Source organism: Hippoglossus hippoglossus, chromosome 16, assembly GCF_009819705.1.
Source record: "Hippoglossus hippoglossus isolate fHipHip1 chromosome 16, fHipHip1.pri, whole genome shotgun sequence".
Taxonomy (NCBI): Eukaryota; Metazoa; Chordata; class Actinopteri; order Pleuronectiformes; family Pleuronectidae; genus Hippoglossus; species Hippoglossus hippoglossus.
The window spans coordinates 18,286,994-18,303,331 of NC_047166.1; the positions used below are offsets into that span (position 1 = coordinate 18,286,994).

General features: G+C 42.9%; 2 protein-coding genes across 4 annotated transcripts; one reads left to right on the forward strand and one right to left on the reverse strand.

Moving 5' to 3' along the window:
- The first annotated feature begins 1,744 nt into the window (after window positions 1–1,744).
- Window positions 1,745–8,847, forward strand: fbxo32 (F-box protein 32). Its single transcript, XM_034609837.1, has 9 exons — window positions 1,745–2,019; window positions 2,386–2,507; window positions 2,827–2,876; window positions 3,011–3,103; window positions 5,380–5,473; window positions 6,033–6,217; window positions 6,343–6,525; window positions 7,299–7,442; window positions 7,574–8,847. Exons 1-9 carry the CDS (start codon window positions 1,907–1,909, stop codon window positions 7,661–7,663), a joined length of 1,074 nt encoding a protein of 357 aa, XP_034465728.1. The 5' UTR covers window positions 1,745–1,906; the 3' UTR covers window positions 7,664–8,847.
- Window positions 8,848–9,938: 1,091 nt separating this feature from the next.
- Window positions 9,939–15,786, reverse strand: prelid3a (PRELI domain containing 3A). Of its 3 annotated transcripts, XM_034609839.1 has the most exons (7): window positions 15,048–15,709; window positions 14,338–14,506; window positions 14,087–14,176; window positions 12,798–12,868; window positions 11,459–11,561; window positions 11,159–11,233; window positions 9,939–11,020 (listed from the first exon to the last, which is right to left on the reverse strand). In XM_034609839.1, the coding sequence occupies exons 1-6, from the start codon at window positions 15,077–15,079 to the stop codon at window positions 11,174–11,176; spliced, it is 525 nt and encodes a 174-aa protein (XP_034465730.1). In that variant the 5' UTR covers window positions 15,080–15,709; the 3' UTR covers window positions 9,939–11,020; window positions 11,159–11,173. The 3 variants fall into 3 exon arrangements, with proteins under 3 accessions (XP_034465730.1, XP_034465731.1, XP_034465732.1); XM_034609840.1 differs by lacking the exon at window positions 11,159–11,233 and having other exon boundaries at window positions 15,048–15,780; XM_034609841.1 differs by lacking the exon at window positions 9,939–11,020 and having other exon boundaries at window positions 11,173–11,318; window positions 15,048–15,786.
- Window positions 15,787–16,338: the final 552 nt, after the last annotated feature.

The window sequence follows — 16,338 nt, forward strand, 5'->3', positions numbered from 1 at the left end:
TCCGACCCTGCACAACAGCAACAATCGACGTTACTTTTTCAACAAGCTTCCTGTCTATGAGAGCACAGTGTTAACTGACATGAGGAAGTCTATTAAAGACTAAAACAAGCAGATATATATCTGAACTCTGTATATAAAAGCCTCACAGACGAGTGAGTAAATATGTCATGTGTTTAATGAAGCTGATAAGAGGTGACCCAGTGCCCTGGACAGACTTAGTTACACATTATCTTTTAAAAGACAGGGCCCAAAACAAACACAGTACCCTCAACCATTCTTCACAGATCAGTGGATACTGTTTTGGGAAAACTGAAATACAACTGAGCACTAGCCCCCCCCCATCTCAGTCACACTCATTCTTATTCCCACACAAAGGAATCCAAAGGACAACTTCGGCTATTTATAATACAAGGACTGAGAATCAGGGGACTGTTTTTTCTATCTTGATGTTTACAAACACAAAGACAGTACTGATAAGCTTGAAGAAAGAACCTCCTGAACAGTAATTACATCTGTTCATTAGCCATTAAAAACTGCAGAGAGATACACTAGTTATTAAAAAGAAGTTTTAAAATTGTGGGTTCTTGTATGAGATTCATTTTAAAGTAAGTAGGATGCAGTTTGGAGGAGAGCATAAGAAAGATTACTCACCACAGAGACATTGACAGTGGTGAATGTATTCAGTATTTGTAAAGCTTTGTAAAAAAAATCAATGAAACAGTTTTGTGCAGAAGTCTACCAGATGTGTTTTTAAAATAAAAGTAAACGTTGTCATTATGATTGATAGAGACTCCAATGTCTTGAAAGTTAATCATTTTTTTTCGTGTATTTTTACTTCTGTTGTTGGACAATCACAACTTTATTATCTTTATTAGCAAACTGCGTAACTTTGCACTGGTCAAACCACAAAAGGTCTGAAGAGTGACATAACTCCCAACACAGATCTGGACATACAGGGCCTTTAGTCTGTAATCATGCCTCATGTTTGGTTAGTTTCGATTCTTAACGGAAAGACATACAGTAAAAAGAAGACGCAAAATATACAGAATACAAAGAGACACAAAACAACTACAAAGAGACAGAGGTCATATACACACAGATGCAAACCAACTGTGGAGATGCAAAATAAGCAGAAATTGGAACAAAACCAATCCTAACAAGACTTAGAAACAGCACCAAGAGACACAAAATAAAATATGTGACTCTTACTGCATGTAAGTGGTTGGGGTTTATTTATGTCTGTGGCAGGGATTTTATTCATTCTTCCATGACTTGACTACAGCCTCTAAATAAATGAAGTGTTTTGTTCGTACAAAATATCTTAAAAATGGAAATACTCGAGTAACTACAGTAGAGTACTTGAGTAAATGTCCTCTTCCACCAATGGTCACGGCCTGGAGAAGGTTACATAACAGCTTCCTGAGCCCTGAACACGTGATCTTACAGAGACTGTCTTCAAAATCCTGCAGAGTTCTGTTTCTCGATGTTGTTCCTCCATCTCTGTGTTTTTGTTCCATGACATGAAAAGTTGTGATACCCCTCCCTCCCCCTCTATCTCTCTCTCTCTCTCCCTCCATCTCCCTCCCTCTCTCTCCCTCTCTCTCCCTCCATCTCCCTCCCTCTCCCTCCCTCTCTCTCCCTCCTGATGTTGCAACGCTCGGGTTGATAAACAAAGCCACGTGCTGCTGCGCGAGGAAGTTTCCGAAGTGGGCGGTCCCTCCCGCGTTTCCGGGTTGTGGTCGGAGGACATATAAGAGGAGCTGCGCGATGTCAACAGTAGAGAACAAGGAACAACACAAAGGAGACACACACACACACACGACCGCGCGTGCACACACACACAGGAACTATTTCACCACACTTTTTTAAACTTTATTCTTACTGACATCACCGCACGGAGCACAGGATGCCGTTTCTCGGACAGGACTGGAGGTCACCGGGTCAGAGCTGGGTGAAAACCGAGGAGGGATGGAAAAGGACATCAGCTGACGACACAAACAACAATGTCTCCGTGGAGAGGTTAGTCATTAACTCAAGTCTTGTCTCTGAAGCTGAGCAAACAGCTGAAGGCACCGTTTTACTTTCCTGCTTGAAGGAGGACGGTGTCAGACTTTGTTTTTCCTGCTGCCATGTTCCCTTTTCCAGGACTAACCACTGAGCTATTTATAACCTCACAACAAGTGAGTGGATTAACAATCATCTGTTGAGTCTGTGCTGCTTCCGAGAATGACCACACGCACACCAAACACCAAGTCTTTAACAGGGCCTCAGGTTCTAATCAAATCACACGGGAGCCGGCCGCAGTGTGTTTTCAGTTCAGAGGGAAGCAGCTCATGTCACTTTAAAAGCTGGAAATGAAATATGTGTCTCAATATGTTTCCCCAGCTTCTGCAAAGCCGAGCAGGAGGAGTGTTTCAACAAGGAGAACCTGCTGCTTTCTTTCGGCTTCGACATGGCTGCCAAGAAGAGGAAGAAAGACTTCATGAACAACAACACCAAGGTCCCCTGTGAGTCACCGTGAAACACACACTTTTCATATAAACATGCAAAGGGTACTAGGTTGATTTGTGGGATTATAGATCATGTCATAATAAACTAAAGTCAGGTTTCCAGATTAGAAATCAGCTCATGAGGACGTTATGCAACATTCATGAGAGGGCCTCCTCCTAATATTATTGTCTATTATTAATTTTCCTTCATTTCCTAAACTCTATTTCTATAACTCGGTCTGAAATTGTAACTTATTTGTGATAAGTGTGTGTTACTGTGCTCATGAGCTGCTTAATGAGAGCGTGCCGCTAATGTAAACATTCCGCTCTCTCGCAGATTTCCACATGGAAAAGTGGATTTATGTTCATAAAGGAAGCACCAAGGAGGTAACAAACAAACTCATTCAGTTTTCACATCAACTTTTCATATCATGATCATCGCTAATGTACACACGCCAAGAAAACTTTAAACTCCGGCAGAGGATCACCATCTAATACCCTTTATAATTAAATTCTCCCAGCGCCACGGATATTGTACACTGGGAGAGGCCTTCAACCGCTTGGATTTCTGCAGCGCCATCAAGGACACCAGGAGATTTAATTACATCGTCAGAGTGAGTCCACATCTCTTTTCCTTCTTCCAGTTTCTTTTGTTTGTCTTCCTCTGATGTTTTTTTGTGTTTGTGGCACAGACGGGTTTAAGGTTAAGAGGGTGTGTAGGCCTCGGCCAGGCTCTTATCAATGCTCTGCAGACAAAGGTCTCTAAGTGCTGATGACATTGACCCAGGGAGTGTATGTCCGTGTTTCTGCTAGAATAAAACTGTGTCATACATTGAAATGCTGCTGTAATATGATTGCTAAAGCCCTTTGGCATCTCTAGATTTAACTGTATTGAAGATAAATTCCTATTTACTGCAGAGTTAAGTCAATTTAGCGAATTTCTTTTAAACAAGTCTGATATGTATTGTTGACACACTGTGTAGTAACCTTAAAAAACTCTATAGCTTATTCACCAGGGATGCCAAATGGTTTAACAAATCATGTCCATCGAATCATTATTAGCCATCATACTAATTTATAATATACCATCACTACTGCTATTGCATTATGGGACATCTGCAGAAAATTCTTTACTTTAGATCGAGAGCTTTTACCCTTCACATCCAATTACCGCGTCACTGAACTGTACACCAGCTCTTCCACATGTGCTCCCATGTGAGCCCAGAGCTGCATGCGGTCGTGTTCTCCTCTCCTGGTGTGAGGTGGGTGGGGGGGTGACAGCTGTGTGATGAGGTGTGACCACCTGACAGGGGGGGTTTATGGAACCAGAACCTGGTGGTTGTTTCACGTGACTCAGGTGGCGCCCCCGAGCAGCACACGTAGACACACCACCGCCAGACTTTAGCTTCCTCCTACTACTCTAGTTTTGTCGTCTTTAACTACAGTCATTAACCAATAAAATCAGATCTAGTCCATCATAATACTTTAGACCTTATAATATTCCTGAGATATCGGCGTATAAAACCAGCTGATATTCTACAGGTGACCCACCAGCTGGCTGCTTATCTCTTCAAGGTTCTGGATTGACCTTTATGTCCCAGCTAACGAGTGCAGTGCAGTGTGCTAAGCCCGGAGAACAATATGGCCGTGTAACTCTAGCGTTTAGCCTGGACGTGGTGTCCTAGGTCACTGCTCTCCACCGCTTGTGTCTGATGGCATTTGCAGGTTCATTTAACCCCCGTCTCAGTTACACAGATCAGGTTCTTCCACAAACAGAAAACAAGGGGTGCTCCCTCCTCTCGGGAGCAGGCACACGGGGTTATTTCAAGGAGATGGAAACCTTAGTAACTGCTGTTAGCACGTCCTTCATACAATAATAAGATTTAGCATTTCTGATACTGTCGGTGTGTTTGTGGAAAGAGTGGGAGCCTCACGCCAAGCCATGAAGTGCAATTTAGCGAACAGCGGCGGCTAAAAGTAGATACAGAAATGCACATTGTTCTGCCTGGCTGCTCTACAAAGAGGGGAGCACTTGATGAGCTGCTAAAAGAAGACGGGCATGGGATTAGGTTTGAGGAATGGAGCTGGAAAGAATGAAAAAAGGAGCCAGGAGGGAGAGAAGGAGCTTAAAACCGGTAAAAAACGGAAAGGGAGGTTAGAGCACGTAGGTGAGAAGTCATTTAGTTCAAAGTTGGGTGTTATTAAGATCCTCAAACTCGTCACTTTTTCATGACGTTGTATTTTTCCACTTAAATAAACTCAGAAATGGAGTTTGTGCAGTCTGCTTTTGTTGGCCTGACTCACCGTCCAGTTTACCAGAAAGTACCCCACAATATGTTGATGTCGGCCTGATGACAAAAGCCACATGATTGGGTCAGAATTGAGCAAGGGGGTCAACGTGTATTTCTCCATGATGTCACAGCGTCTGTCGCATGCCTCACATGCCGGCCTGGAACCCACTGTTTGTCGGCTGGCCAATGCGGACGTAAACACACACACACACACACACACACTCTGTGAAATGATTCAGCTTATTCATGTGACGAGCAGTATCAGGAGTCAAATGATTAAGACCCTGTTTGTGGAGGCTGGTGTAGTTGACAGACTGGGCCGCTGTCCAACACGTTCCAGGAGCTTCTCCCCCCCCCCCCCCCCCCCCCCCTAAAGAGACTCTGACCGGGACTGATCCGATTCAAGAATGCTGTTATTTGTTCAGCTTCAGTTGAGAGTAATGACCAGGTGGAGCGGCTCCAGACTTTATTTTTCCAGCGTTTATTGACAAAAGTGCCTTTCTAAGAAACATTAAATGACGACCCAGTGGAACAGAGTGTCTCTGCGTATGACAGGAGGAAATTTATGTTGTGTTTCTTTCTTTCTGTCTCTCCTCCAGCTCCTGGAGCTTATCGCCAAGTCCAAGCTCCCCTCGCTCAGCGGAGTGGCGCAGAAGAATTACATAAATATTCTGGAGAAGGTGGTACAGAAAGGTGAGACCTGTCACTCCTCTCCCACTCAACTCGTTTTTCCTCCTAGTTTCCGTCTTCTGTGTGTCTAAGGGTTTTATTTTACTCTCTGATACATATACCAAATTCAGCCCCTAGTCGATTTGATTTTATTGTTGGTTCAAGCTTAGATAAAATAAAACGCACAAGTCGAGCAAACATGAAATCATATGCACAAGTAGGTGAGGAAATGAGCCCTGACAGCATCTGAGGCAGGCAGAGCAGTAAATTTAGGGCTTTAATAGCTCAGTGAAAAACACTGACAGTCACCAGATCCCCCTGCAAGCCACAGTGTAAACTCAAATGTTCCCTCTGCTAAACAGATTCAGGTTGTTTAGGTGGCGCGATGAAACCTGTCGGCCAAATATTATGAGGGCGACTGCACAGCCAATCCAAAACATTTAGTCTGACATTGTGATTTTTGATGATTCTCAATAAATGTTTTCCTGGTTGCCGCTAATCCCCCTGTAACACACATCCCTTTCACATCATCGCTGAAGGAATGAATTGAGTCTGACTAATCGTTTTGGATTTCCTCCCACAGTCCTTGATGACCAGCAGAACGTTCGTCCGATCAAAGAGCTGCTGCAGACGCTGTACGACTCGCTCTGCGTTCTGGTTCAGGACATGGGCAAGTCCGTCCTGGTGGGCAACATCAACATCTGGGTGCACCGCATGGAGCACATCCTGCAGTGGCAGCAGCAGCTGGACAACATCCAGATCAACAGGGTAAGGCTGTGCCCGAAACACAGGAGCACGAGCCGGACTCAAAAGTGCTCATAGTGTGTTGAATTTAGCGACTTCATGTTTCCATCGTAATCAACTTCACTAACTCTGCTTCCTGTTTCCTGCAGCCTGCATCTACGGGCATGACTCTGAACGACCTGCCCGTCAACCTGAAGCTCAACATCATGGAGCGTCTGTCCGACGGCAGGGACCTGGTCAGCCTGGGCCAAGTGTGTCCCGAGCTGGGGTCCCTCACTGAGGACCGGCTGCTGTGGAAGAGACTCTGCCAGCACCACTTCACAGACAGACAGGTACTTAGAAAATTAATGGGTGATCTCTAAATCCGTTTTCAGACCTGAACTCCACAGGATTTCCTCACATTTAGGTCCGGACTTTGTCTGGAGTTAGTCTTTCACACATGAACAACGCAGCAGGAGATTCTCCCATCAGATGCGTTCACAACAACACAGAAATATCCAGAGAACAGGAGGTTCTTCTAGGTCCCTGGGAGGAAAAACTCTGGAGAGAGTCCAGAGCCTCTCACGCTGACATTTGCGTCCTCACATACATCCCCTCTGGAGAATATCTGGAGTTCAGTGCATGTCTGAAAGCAGCTTAAATATGTACACAATGAGAATGTTGCAGTACTTGTGCACACAAAAGCACATTTTCCCACACTGGAGGTTAGCTGTCCTCCTTATTGTCCTTTTTGAAATGTCCCTGCTTCAGCTGACCTACTGAGACATAGATTTCAATAAAATCACTCAACAATTGGGTCAAGCATCTGTGATAAACTCGACTTGCTACTGGATAATGGGAGGGCGCAGGGTGTGCATAGGGACACTGCACCACACTGGAAAGCATTTGCCTGATAAGCGAGTGAAATGCACTGAGCCATGAGCTAAAGTAGGTAACAGGGATGATTCCTACAGGTCAGAGGGGTTTAGATTCAGTTTGTGTCAGGAAAATTTGAAGTAGTGACATTGGGGCGAAAGACATTCTCAAGAAAGCGAACGTTAAATCCACTAACGTCAAAGTATTTGTCTTGGGTCACGTCTTAAAAGTCTGTTTCCTTCTCCCCCAGATCCGAAAGCGCCTGATGGTGTCAGATAAAGGTCAGCTAGAGTGGAAGAAGATGTACTTCAAGCTGAGCCGCTGCTATCCTCACAGAGAACAATACAGTGACACCCTGCACTTCTGCTCACACTGTCACATCCTCTTCTGGAAGGTACTTCCTTTTCCTGTCTTTCGCTTTTCACCAAATTGGAGACGTACATAAAATGTTGCACGAGATGAAACTTAAAAAACGGCAGCATTTAAAACTGACGGTTGTGTTTCTTTTGTTTTTTCCGTTTGCAGGACACGAACCACCCGTGCACGGCCAACAACCCAGAGAGCTGCACCATGCCGCTCTCCCCTCAAGACTTCATCAACCTTTTCAACTTCTGATTCCACATGAACTGACTGTACATACTGTACATAGAAATGTACAATATTGTTTTTTTGTTAACGGCACAATCAATTCCTGGATGTATGTTTAGTGAAGGTGTGACTCTTATGCATTCGAGCTTTGCTTTGGAAGAGGCGTCGGGCAGGGTTCACTGTTGAAAAGCGAGCGAATGTGACGGAGAGGTAAAGAGACGTAGGAGCAGTCGTCCTGATGATGGATGAGAGGAGAGCGGAGGGGAAAAAAGGGAACACTCAGCTGTCAGAGTCTTAGTTCAATGTGGCTTTTTGGAAATGGACACACGTCTCTTGACCTTAGTTGTGTGCACTTGTTTTTTTCCCCCAGTTTGGAGGATTTCTTTTTATTTTATTCTTGGTTTTCAAACCTTGTAATTGTTCTTTTCGACACGGGAGGTAGGGACAGTATTTGATTTGATTGAAATGCTCATTTTGTCCAGTATGACATTACGAAGCCTGCTCATGTGGGTATGGAACGTGTCAGGTGACGTTTGCAGCATAATTGTGCGGCAGAAGTAAATCGGGAATTGCTGCAGAACCTAAGAGATGATGAATGTAAGTAAATTAAGTTGGTAATTAATTGGTGAGTGATGCTTGTTTTATATGTAAACACCACGATATCTTTCCTATCTTGTTCTTTTTCACTTTTGTATGGATTTGATATGATTTTGTAATTAATTGTGTTTTCGTTTTCTGCCGTGGCTGCTATAGCAACAGCACCTGAGTGCAGTATTACCAAAGATTGTAATCAGAGTTTAATATTACAGTGGTGTGTGCCTTATCGTAAAACTTGAAACCCGGTACAGCTTAATCCTTGTTTAGCAATGATTTCAGATCCGGATGCTGCTTTTTATCATCATCATCATCTTCATCATCATCACCAACAAGCGTCTCATTTACAGAAGAGTTGTTTAAGATCCGTGGCTCTGATACAAAAGTTTAATCGTTGTATTTTTCTGTAGCCTCCTGCATGATTGTTTTATTTTTATTTTTTTTCAAACACCCAGCTAGTTGTGTTTAGGGATTTATTTATTGAGCTTCTGGCAAGTGGCTCATCTTGCACTATTGGATTAGATTTTCCTCTGTCACTGCTCACACTGAGGAATGATGTACATGCTATGCAATGCATTTAGTTTGTTCTGTTGCGTGAATAAAAGAAACTAACAAGACGCCTGGCCCTTGAGTTGATTTTGTCTCAGCTCTCACTGGAGCATCGTGGGCCTCCCGAGCAAGAGCTGCCCTGCGGGTTCCCTGTTGCTAAAAGCATACGTGTGCTCTCTACTGGAGAAATGATGTACTGCAAGTTAGTCATTCAAAAAAAGGAACATTTGGTACTGCTGGTACTCGGGATCGTCAGCATATAACGACTATCTATGAGAGATGATGTTTTCTGTGCCTCAGACTTTCCATTACTGCCCATTCATTAAAGTCTCTTCTTGGAGCAGAGAAATTAAACTGTGCTCGGAAGAAGAAACACTGTGCTGAGTCTAATAAAAAAAAAAACTACAATAGCACTCAGTGTTTACCTACGCCCAGGCCCAACAGCCCCCTCATGAACCCACATTTCAATTCACTAGATGCAGATTTGTATTTAGATCTGCTTCAAAATTGCACAAACTCATAAATATCAGTCCCCTAAATGTTTCTGATTTCTTTCATTAAGATCCATGACTCTGAGAAGTTGACGCAAATGTAAAAAAAATCAACTTCTGACATGAAATGTTCTCAAACAATGGTTTTATTTGTTGCAGCAGGACAAGAGCTTCAAACAATTTTTTTAACATGACAGAAAATACAAACGTTCACTGCTTGTTAGGCAGCGTTATCAAATAAATAGTATTTTTTACAAATGTTATGCAAATATGATTTTACTTTTAAACAAGTAAAACCATATAGCACATACATTAAGTAGTCATGGTGTGCATCTGCATCTGCTGCAGCGTTGCACATACAGTACTGCCCTGCTCCTCAGGGACGAACAGGTAGCAGGTTTATGGAGGTGAGTCAGACTGGGAAAGACATTATACTGCTGCTGCACAGGCAATTACAGAAAGGCTGCGATTTAAGGCCTTGTAAACAGGTAAAAAACACACAGAGTGAGTTAATCCATCATTTGGCTACACTGATCCTGAAAGAACAATCTGTATGTCATCTCCATCTTCTGCATTTACCCAATTACAAATCTGCTGGTTGCCTGTTACCCCTTTTCCACCAAGGTGAACCTGCTGATGCTGCTGGGCTGGTTTGGAATGGTTGTTGTGGTTGGTCGTACTGGTCTTGTAAGGTGTGATAACCCCCCCCCCCCCTGTCACAAGCGGTTCTTTCTTCTGGACAAGGAAAGGGTCGGTGCCAGAGTGGAATCAGTAGTTCTGCTCGAGAGCCGGTTCTTAAGTTGTCAAAACACTGGTTCAAGATTAAGCACTGACTCTGAGTAACTGCCTTGGTGGAAACGGGGTATGTGTGTGTGTGCCTGTGTGTTGGTGCCTCCACAGCAGGAAAACAAGGCCATGTCAAAGGTACATTCCCATCTTTTAAAAAAAAAAAAAATCTTTTTTCTCATATAAAGAATAACATTTCCTGCAATCACAGCTAGCTGCCTGGCAACCAAACTACCCATAACTTCCCTTCCCTTGTTTTTATACTGTAACTATCATGCAAACATTTTGTCTACAGTTTGTGCCTCTTGAAACACACAATAAGCACCAGTAACAAGTCTCTGGTTTGAACTCCTAGTATAGGAGTCTCTTGTGGTTGAGAAAAAATATATATATCGTGTAAATGAAATGATGAAGCTAGTTGCATATTATTTAGTATTGTACCTTCTGCGTCTCCCTATTGCACCCTAATCTTTCTAATCGAAGCCAGGACATTAGAGCGAAGTAAACATGCTTTAGTAGTAAAATATTCTAACCAGCCAAGTTGCTGGTGAAGTTGATGCATTTCCTCGTGGAAGATAAAACGTTCACAGCAACACACAAGACTTTAAAACCCTGTGGTCACTCACCAGGAGAGTGTTAAACACAGAGAGAAACTGTCATGGGTTCCTCAGTCGCTTTAATTAGACCGACTGTTAATGGGTTAGTGAGTCCAACCACAACCGTTGAATCTATGACACTTCCTCATAACTGTAGAGCTTTGGCAGCGGTTGTCTGTCGGAGCTTCCAGTGCATGTTCTCTAGAGGTGAGAGGAGGCGTGTGTGTGTGTCTGTGTGTGTGTGTGTGCATGAGGGGGAGCTCCAGACAGTCTGAGCACCAACTGCAGAGGATCCCAAGATGCTGAGGATCCCCGGTGGTTCAGGGGCTGCAGCCAGGGAGAGTGGTCATCACAGTGGAGCTGCAGCCCTGTGTATGCAAACAAATGTTGTGTGACGTATACACTAACGTTACACTTCTCTTTGTAGTTTAGAGAAGAGAAAAAACAAGAAACATGCTTAAAACAGTAATAGAAAAAAAGGTTGCAAAGGAAAGTAAAGAAGTTACCAGAGTAAGTAAATGTCAGAGAGGCATGTTCTCTGTTTCAGAGTTCTGAATAATCCACTCAATAGCATCCCAACCCTACAGATCCACAGAGAGGGACAGGAGATTAAAGAGGAGACACTCAGTGACAGGAAAGCACCAGTGGTGACAGTAACTGTTGACCCTGGAACAGCAGAGAGAGACAGCGGAGTCCCAGCATGCGAGGAAATCCTTTACTTTATCTTTACTACTGGAACCAGAATTCAGATGACATGCAGAAGGGGAAATAAGTGTATAAATAGAAGAATGTTTATTTTCTGTTACCTTCCTGGCGTTGGCCGACATTCTCCTGGCCATCATCCCCTCCAGGTAACTGCTTAGACTGACTCCCTTGACTGTGATGATGGCCTCCTGGGTCAGGACGGTACTGAGGAGCGAGGGAGAGATATAGAGATATATATATATATAGAGAGAGAGAGAGAAAGAGAGAGAGAGAGAGAGAGAGAGAGAGAGCATGAATACTGCAAGATATGACTAAACAACATAACATTGGCCCAGTTCAGAGATCTGATCACAAGTCACAGGTTGAGTTTGTCTGTTCATGCCTGGCATTAAAACGTGTCCTAAATGTGTCTCCTGTGACCGCTTGTGATTGGATCTCACTTCCTCGCTCTATATGCAAATACGCACGTATGACTTTTCTGTTTGCAAAGACCAAATGATGTTGCTTTGAACCAGTCTGAATTTACATGTGTCCTATGTCACTGCATTTGTGTGTATCAGTGGGTGTCGGCATGAGGGAGAGAGAGAGAGAGAGGTAGAGAAAGAGAGGAGTCAGGAGGGGCTGAATGTATATTGTGCAGATGTGCTATGAAAAAAGATTTTATCAATTTAACAAAAGCATCGACCATTATGTGGTGATTAGTGTTGATATTGGAAAGATTACTGTAGGAGCCACTTACTTTAATTGATGGCTAGTCATAATTACTTTTTGGACACTTGGTGGCGCTCATTAGAGGCACTGGGTGATATAAACAGGGCATAGGTAACAGGAAGGGGAGGACACAAAGACTGGGGGAGCTCACAGTTCTCACCAGACTATCAGACTAGGAGATCACAGACTAGCAGCATGGATCACACGAGAGAAGAACTAACTACAGGCGAACATACACCTGGTATGTTCCTCTTTTCATTCATCTCACTAAATAAACATCAAACGAACCATAAGCATCCAGTGTGGAAATCAATTACTTTATCTGTGTGAGATCACTCCGTGCTCTACTACTAATCATTGATGGCGGAATGAAAAATTGCCATTAAAGGGACAACAAACAAATTAGGAGACTTCAGCTGAGTAGGCGGTCCTTCACATGTGGCCCAGGACAGATTCACACAGCGAAAAGAATGTGGTCACAGATCAGCACCCAATGAGGTATTTCTGACTGAATATCAGGAAACTTTGAGGAAGCATTTTAAGTTCAGACCTGAACTTGGCACTGACCACTTGTGATCATATCATTCAAGACAAATGTTAATTCCAGGTGTGAACAGGGCCATTGTGTACCTGCAATCACACAATGTACAGCACTTCCTGTATACGTGTGCACTCACACTCGCTGTGACCTTAACAATCTTTCATAAATGAAATGTAAATTGTACTTACACCTCAGGGTTGTCTGGGTGGGGCCTGTAAAGAAGCCTCTCGTCCACTGATATGAGGTTGGTCAGAGTAATCTGGAAAATACAACAGATTTGCATGTACTTCATTTATTAATTATTGTTAAAGAATCTTAATCCAGAATCAAGGGGCATTCTGAGCTGAGGGTTGGAGGGGGGATTCACTTGTCTGTGCACAGGGGAGGAGTTATGAAGGGGAGGTTTTTTAATGGTCTCGCTGTATCCAGGCAAATCCCTTTGTTTGAGAACATGCGGCCATGTTGTTTCAGTTTATCGTGCCAATTGTTTGAGAACTTATTTTCTATCCTTTGTATTACGTCCATCTAACACACACCCTAACTCCCTTTGTCTTTGATTACTAGTTCCTAATAGCCCCTAATGTTTGGTGATTGTATATCTAAGAGACAATTGGGTTTCTGATGAAGACTTCAGATGCTTTGTTGACTTAGTGGCTGCACAACTTATGTAAGCAACTTTCTTTACATTTTACTTATTTTATTATTTTGTTTAGTAATGGTATGCATGGTGATGAATGAATATATGTTGTCTCTTATCCAGAAAAATAATCCATGCCTCCATCCATCCACCTATTGGGATCTCAGTGAATAGTTAAATGGCTCTTGGATCCATGTGTTTGAATGTCCACACCAGCTTTGAGATCTGTAACCCAGTTATTTTTAAACTACCTGAACCAGTAACAGTCATTCAGTCCCTTCAGCAGGTCGCATTATGCATTAATGATTTTTAAAAACCGAAAGATGTTAAAAGTGCAACCTGCTAAATTCTTATTTGATCTGAAATGTTTTATGATCACAAAATGTTACCATTGTGAGACATTATTTTACATTATGCTGGATACAATTTTACAGTTTGCATAAAGGTCTTTTAAATCTCCATGCAATAGTGTGCAGGAGGTTATGTTTTCACTGCTGAGTGTTAGTCACTTGGTTTCTGAGCAGGATTACATAAACTACTAGACGGATTATCGCGAAACTCAAACTTTTTTCACTTGCTTGAATATTGCAAGATGGGGAGTTTTTCAAAAATTTTCCCGGGGAATAATTCATGGATCTTGATATGACAAAATCAGGCTCATTTAGGGAACTGATATCTATGAGTGTGTGATATTAGGTGCAGCTTGATTGATTTGACTGTTGGGCTGTGGTGGAGGGACGTGCTCTACTGTGTGCCATTCTAGTTCAAATGTGTAACCAGTCAATGCTGTGAAACTTGCTGATCGGACATTGGTGGCTGAAGGGCTCAATACAAACTAACATTTGTTGAGCACAGCTCCATCTTTTTCTCCTCTGGGTCGACTATGGAGTGCTCCTTCACGTAGGTTTGTGTGTGGTTGGTTCCCAGTATCTGCAAACACAACAATACACAGTAGATTTAGTTAATGACATGTTGGAACCTCGTCTCAGACCCTTGCAGGCCCTTGAGCATCATTTAGAAACGTATATCTTCATCCTCCTTTTCTGCATGTGTGTACATTCTGAGTGTGGGTCTATGTGTTGCCGACTGACCGCTCGTACGATGCTCGGCAGGCCCCACTCTGTGCTGAGGAGTCTGTGGCTGTGCAGGCGTCCCTGGGCGTCCAGGCTGCGGTCCAGCACGTCCACGCCGACCACGTTAGGATTCATGGGGTTGGGGTACTTTCTCATTGCAGCCTTGATCACCGTCTCCCACGGGTAACTGCAGACAAACGCGTACAAAAAACACACAAATGGGAAGAAATATAACTGACAACAAGCTTATAGTGCACACGAACAGATTTGATCATGTCCTCATTAGGTTACATGCACATGGGTTAATGTAGTCAGTGTCTAATCAACCAAAACAGGACAAACTGTGAGGGATGATCTGTTGGTTTGGTTTCATTTGTGTTTTCTGATATGAAACATCTGACAGTTCACTGACTCCTGGTGTTTAATACTCATAGTGACTCCCCATCAATCTATAGAGTCGTATTACAGATTATTGGGAATTTACTGACTACAACCATGCAGGTGTTCTGCCTGAAGTTCCTTCATGGTGCTCTGAGTTACCACACTGAATTTCCCCATAGTGGTTCTAAGGATTATCTAATCTCATCTCATCTTATCTTCAGAGTTTAATGCTGCAGTTTAAAGTGAGATAACCCGTGTGAAGGTCCCATCGACCTTGCCCTGCAACTACATCTCACTTCATTCTGCTTTAACAATAATCTAAGACGATGAAGACCAGTGTGACCCACCTGAAAACATGCTCCGTGCTCCAAATCTTCATTTTGTTCGTCTTTTCAGAATTCTCGGTGAAACCCCTCTTCCTGGTACCTCACCGGACCATCTTCATGTGAGGAACTAACTCCACTGACCAGAGAACAGGGCCTGTGATGGGAGCTCACGACCATCAATGAAGACAGTCCCAGGAGCGCATCTCTGCTTTTCTACGCATTTCTGTCGTGCGTAAAAAAGCTGCGTACAGACGCACTGGTCCACCCCGAGGCGCAATGTGAATCCCTGGATAATAGCAAGAAAATATGTAATCTACAGATGAGAGCAAACGGCTCGTACATGTAAAGAGGACAAGAGAAAAACCTGTGCAACAGCAGCGCTACCGAGTGTCCAGTTAGACTCAGTGAGATACAGGATCATGGCCAGGAATATCAAAATAAAACCATTTTCATCATATTTCATGTCTGCAGCTTCTCACTCATAATAGGTTTACACCCTCAAATTCACTGACATTTCTTCTGCGTGTCATTTAATCGTTTTTCATAATCATCATCCACTTTTATAACAAAGATTTACCGGGGTTTAATGCAGAGTTCGTTATTTTTGTCAAATGGGACACTAGTTTATCCGTCTTATTTTGAAGGCTGGGTCACTTCTGTTCCTGTCTCACTCTGGTTGTGTCTCGCTGATGAGTTTCTGCTGCATCCGCCTCCATGTGTGCGCATGCGCAGAGCATCTCTCCATCATTCCAGTCCGGCGGCAGCAGCGTAGGAGCGGAGCTGCGTCAAGTTACACAGGAGCAGTCCGACTCAGACAGGATGTACAGTGAGACGGCTTCAAATAGAGCCGTGAAGTGTGCGCATATATTACAACATAAAGTGAAATGAAATAAAATATATGTTAAGTCAAAGGAAAATAAATTAAATTGCATCGAACACAATGTGTCAATTATTGATGAAAATAAGCCTCTCACACAATTAGCTAGGCCAACGGGAGCATTTTGTGACATATAATAATAATGATAATAATAATATAAAATGCTCCCATTGGCTATGAAATAACCAATGTTGATTAATTATGCGCAGTGCATTTTAATGCAGCCTCATTTTCTGTAGACTAATTGTCTTCATTACTATTATTATTTGTTGTTGCTTAATTGCCTATTTTAATATCACATTTTGGAAAATTATAGTCAAAGTTTGTATGGCTATGATATAAAACATTGTCAATCATATAATTTTTATGCAAAGAGAGAGAGAGAGCATCTCACAAAAGGAAAAAAAAAACCGTTAACCTTGTATTTATTATGAA

Coding starts and splice junctions, on each gene's coding strand:
- fbxo32 (XM_034609837.1), top strand. CDS start 1,907: ATGCCGTTTCTCGGACAGGACTGGAGGTCACCGGGTCAGAGCTGGGTG. Junction 5,474..6,032: donor GGAGAAGGTGGTACAGAAAG/GTGAGACCTGTC, acceptor TTCCTCCCACAG/TCCTTGATGACCAGCAGAAC. Junction 6,218..6,342: donor ACAACATCCAGATCAACAGG/GTAAGGCTGTGC, acceptor TGTTTCCTGCAG/CCTGCATCTACGGGCATGAC.
- prelid3a (XM_034609839.1), bottom strand. CDS start 15,079: ATGAAGATTTGGAGCACGGAGCATGTTTTCAG. Junction 14,507..15,047: donor AGCACGGAGCATGTTTTCAG/GTGGGTCACACT, acceptor GTTTGTCTGCAG/TTACCCGTGGGAGACGGTGA. Junction 11,234..11,458: donor TGTCGGCCAACGCCAGGAAG/GTAACAGAAAAT, acceptor GTGGATCTGTAG/GGTTGGGATGCTATTGAGTG.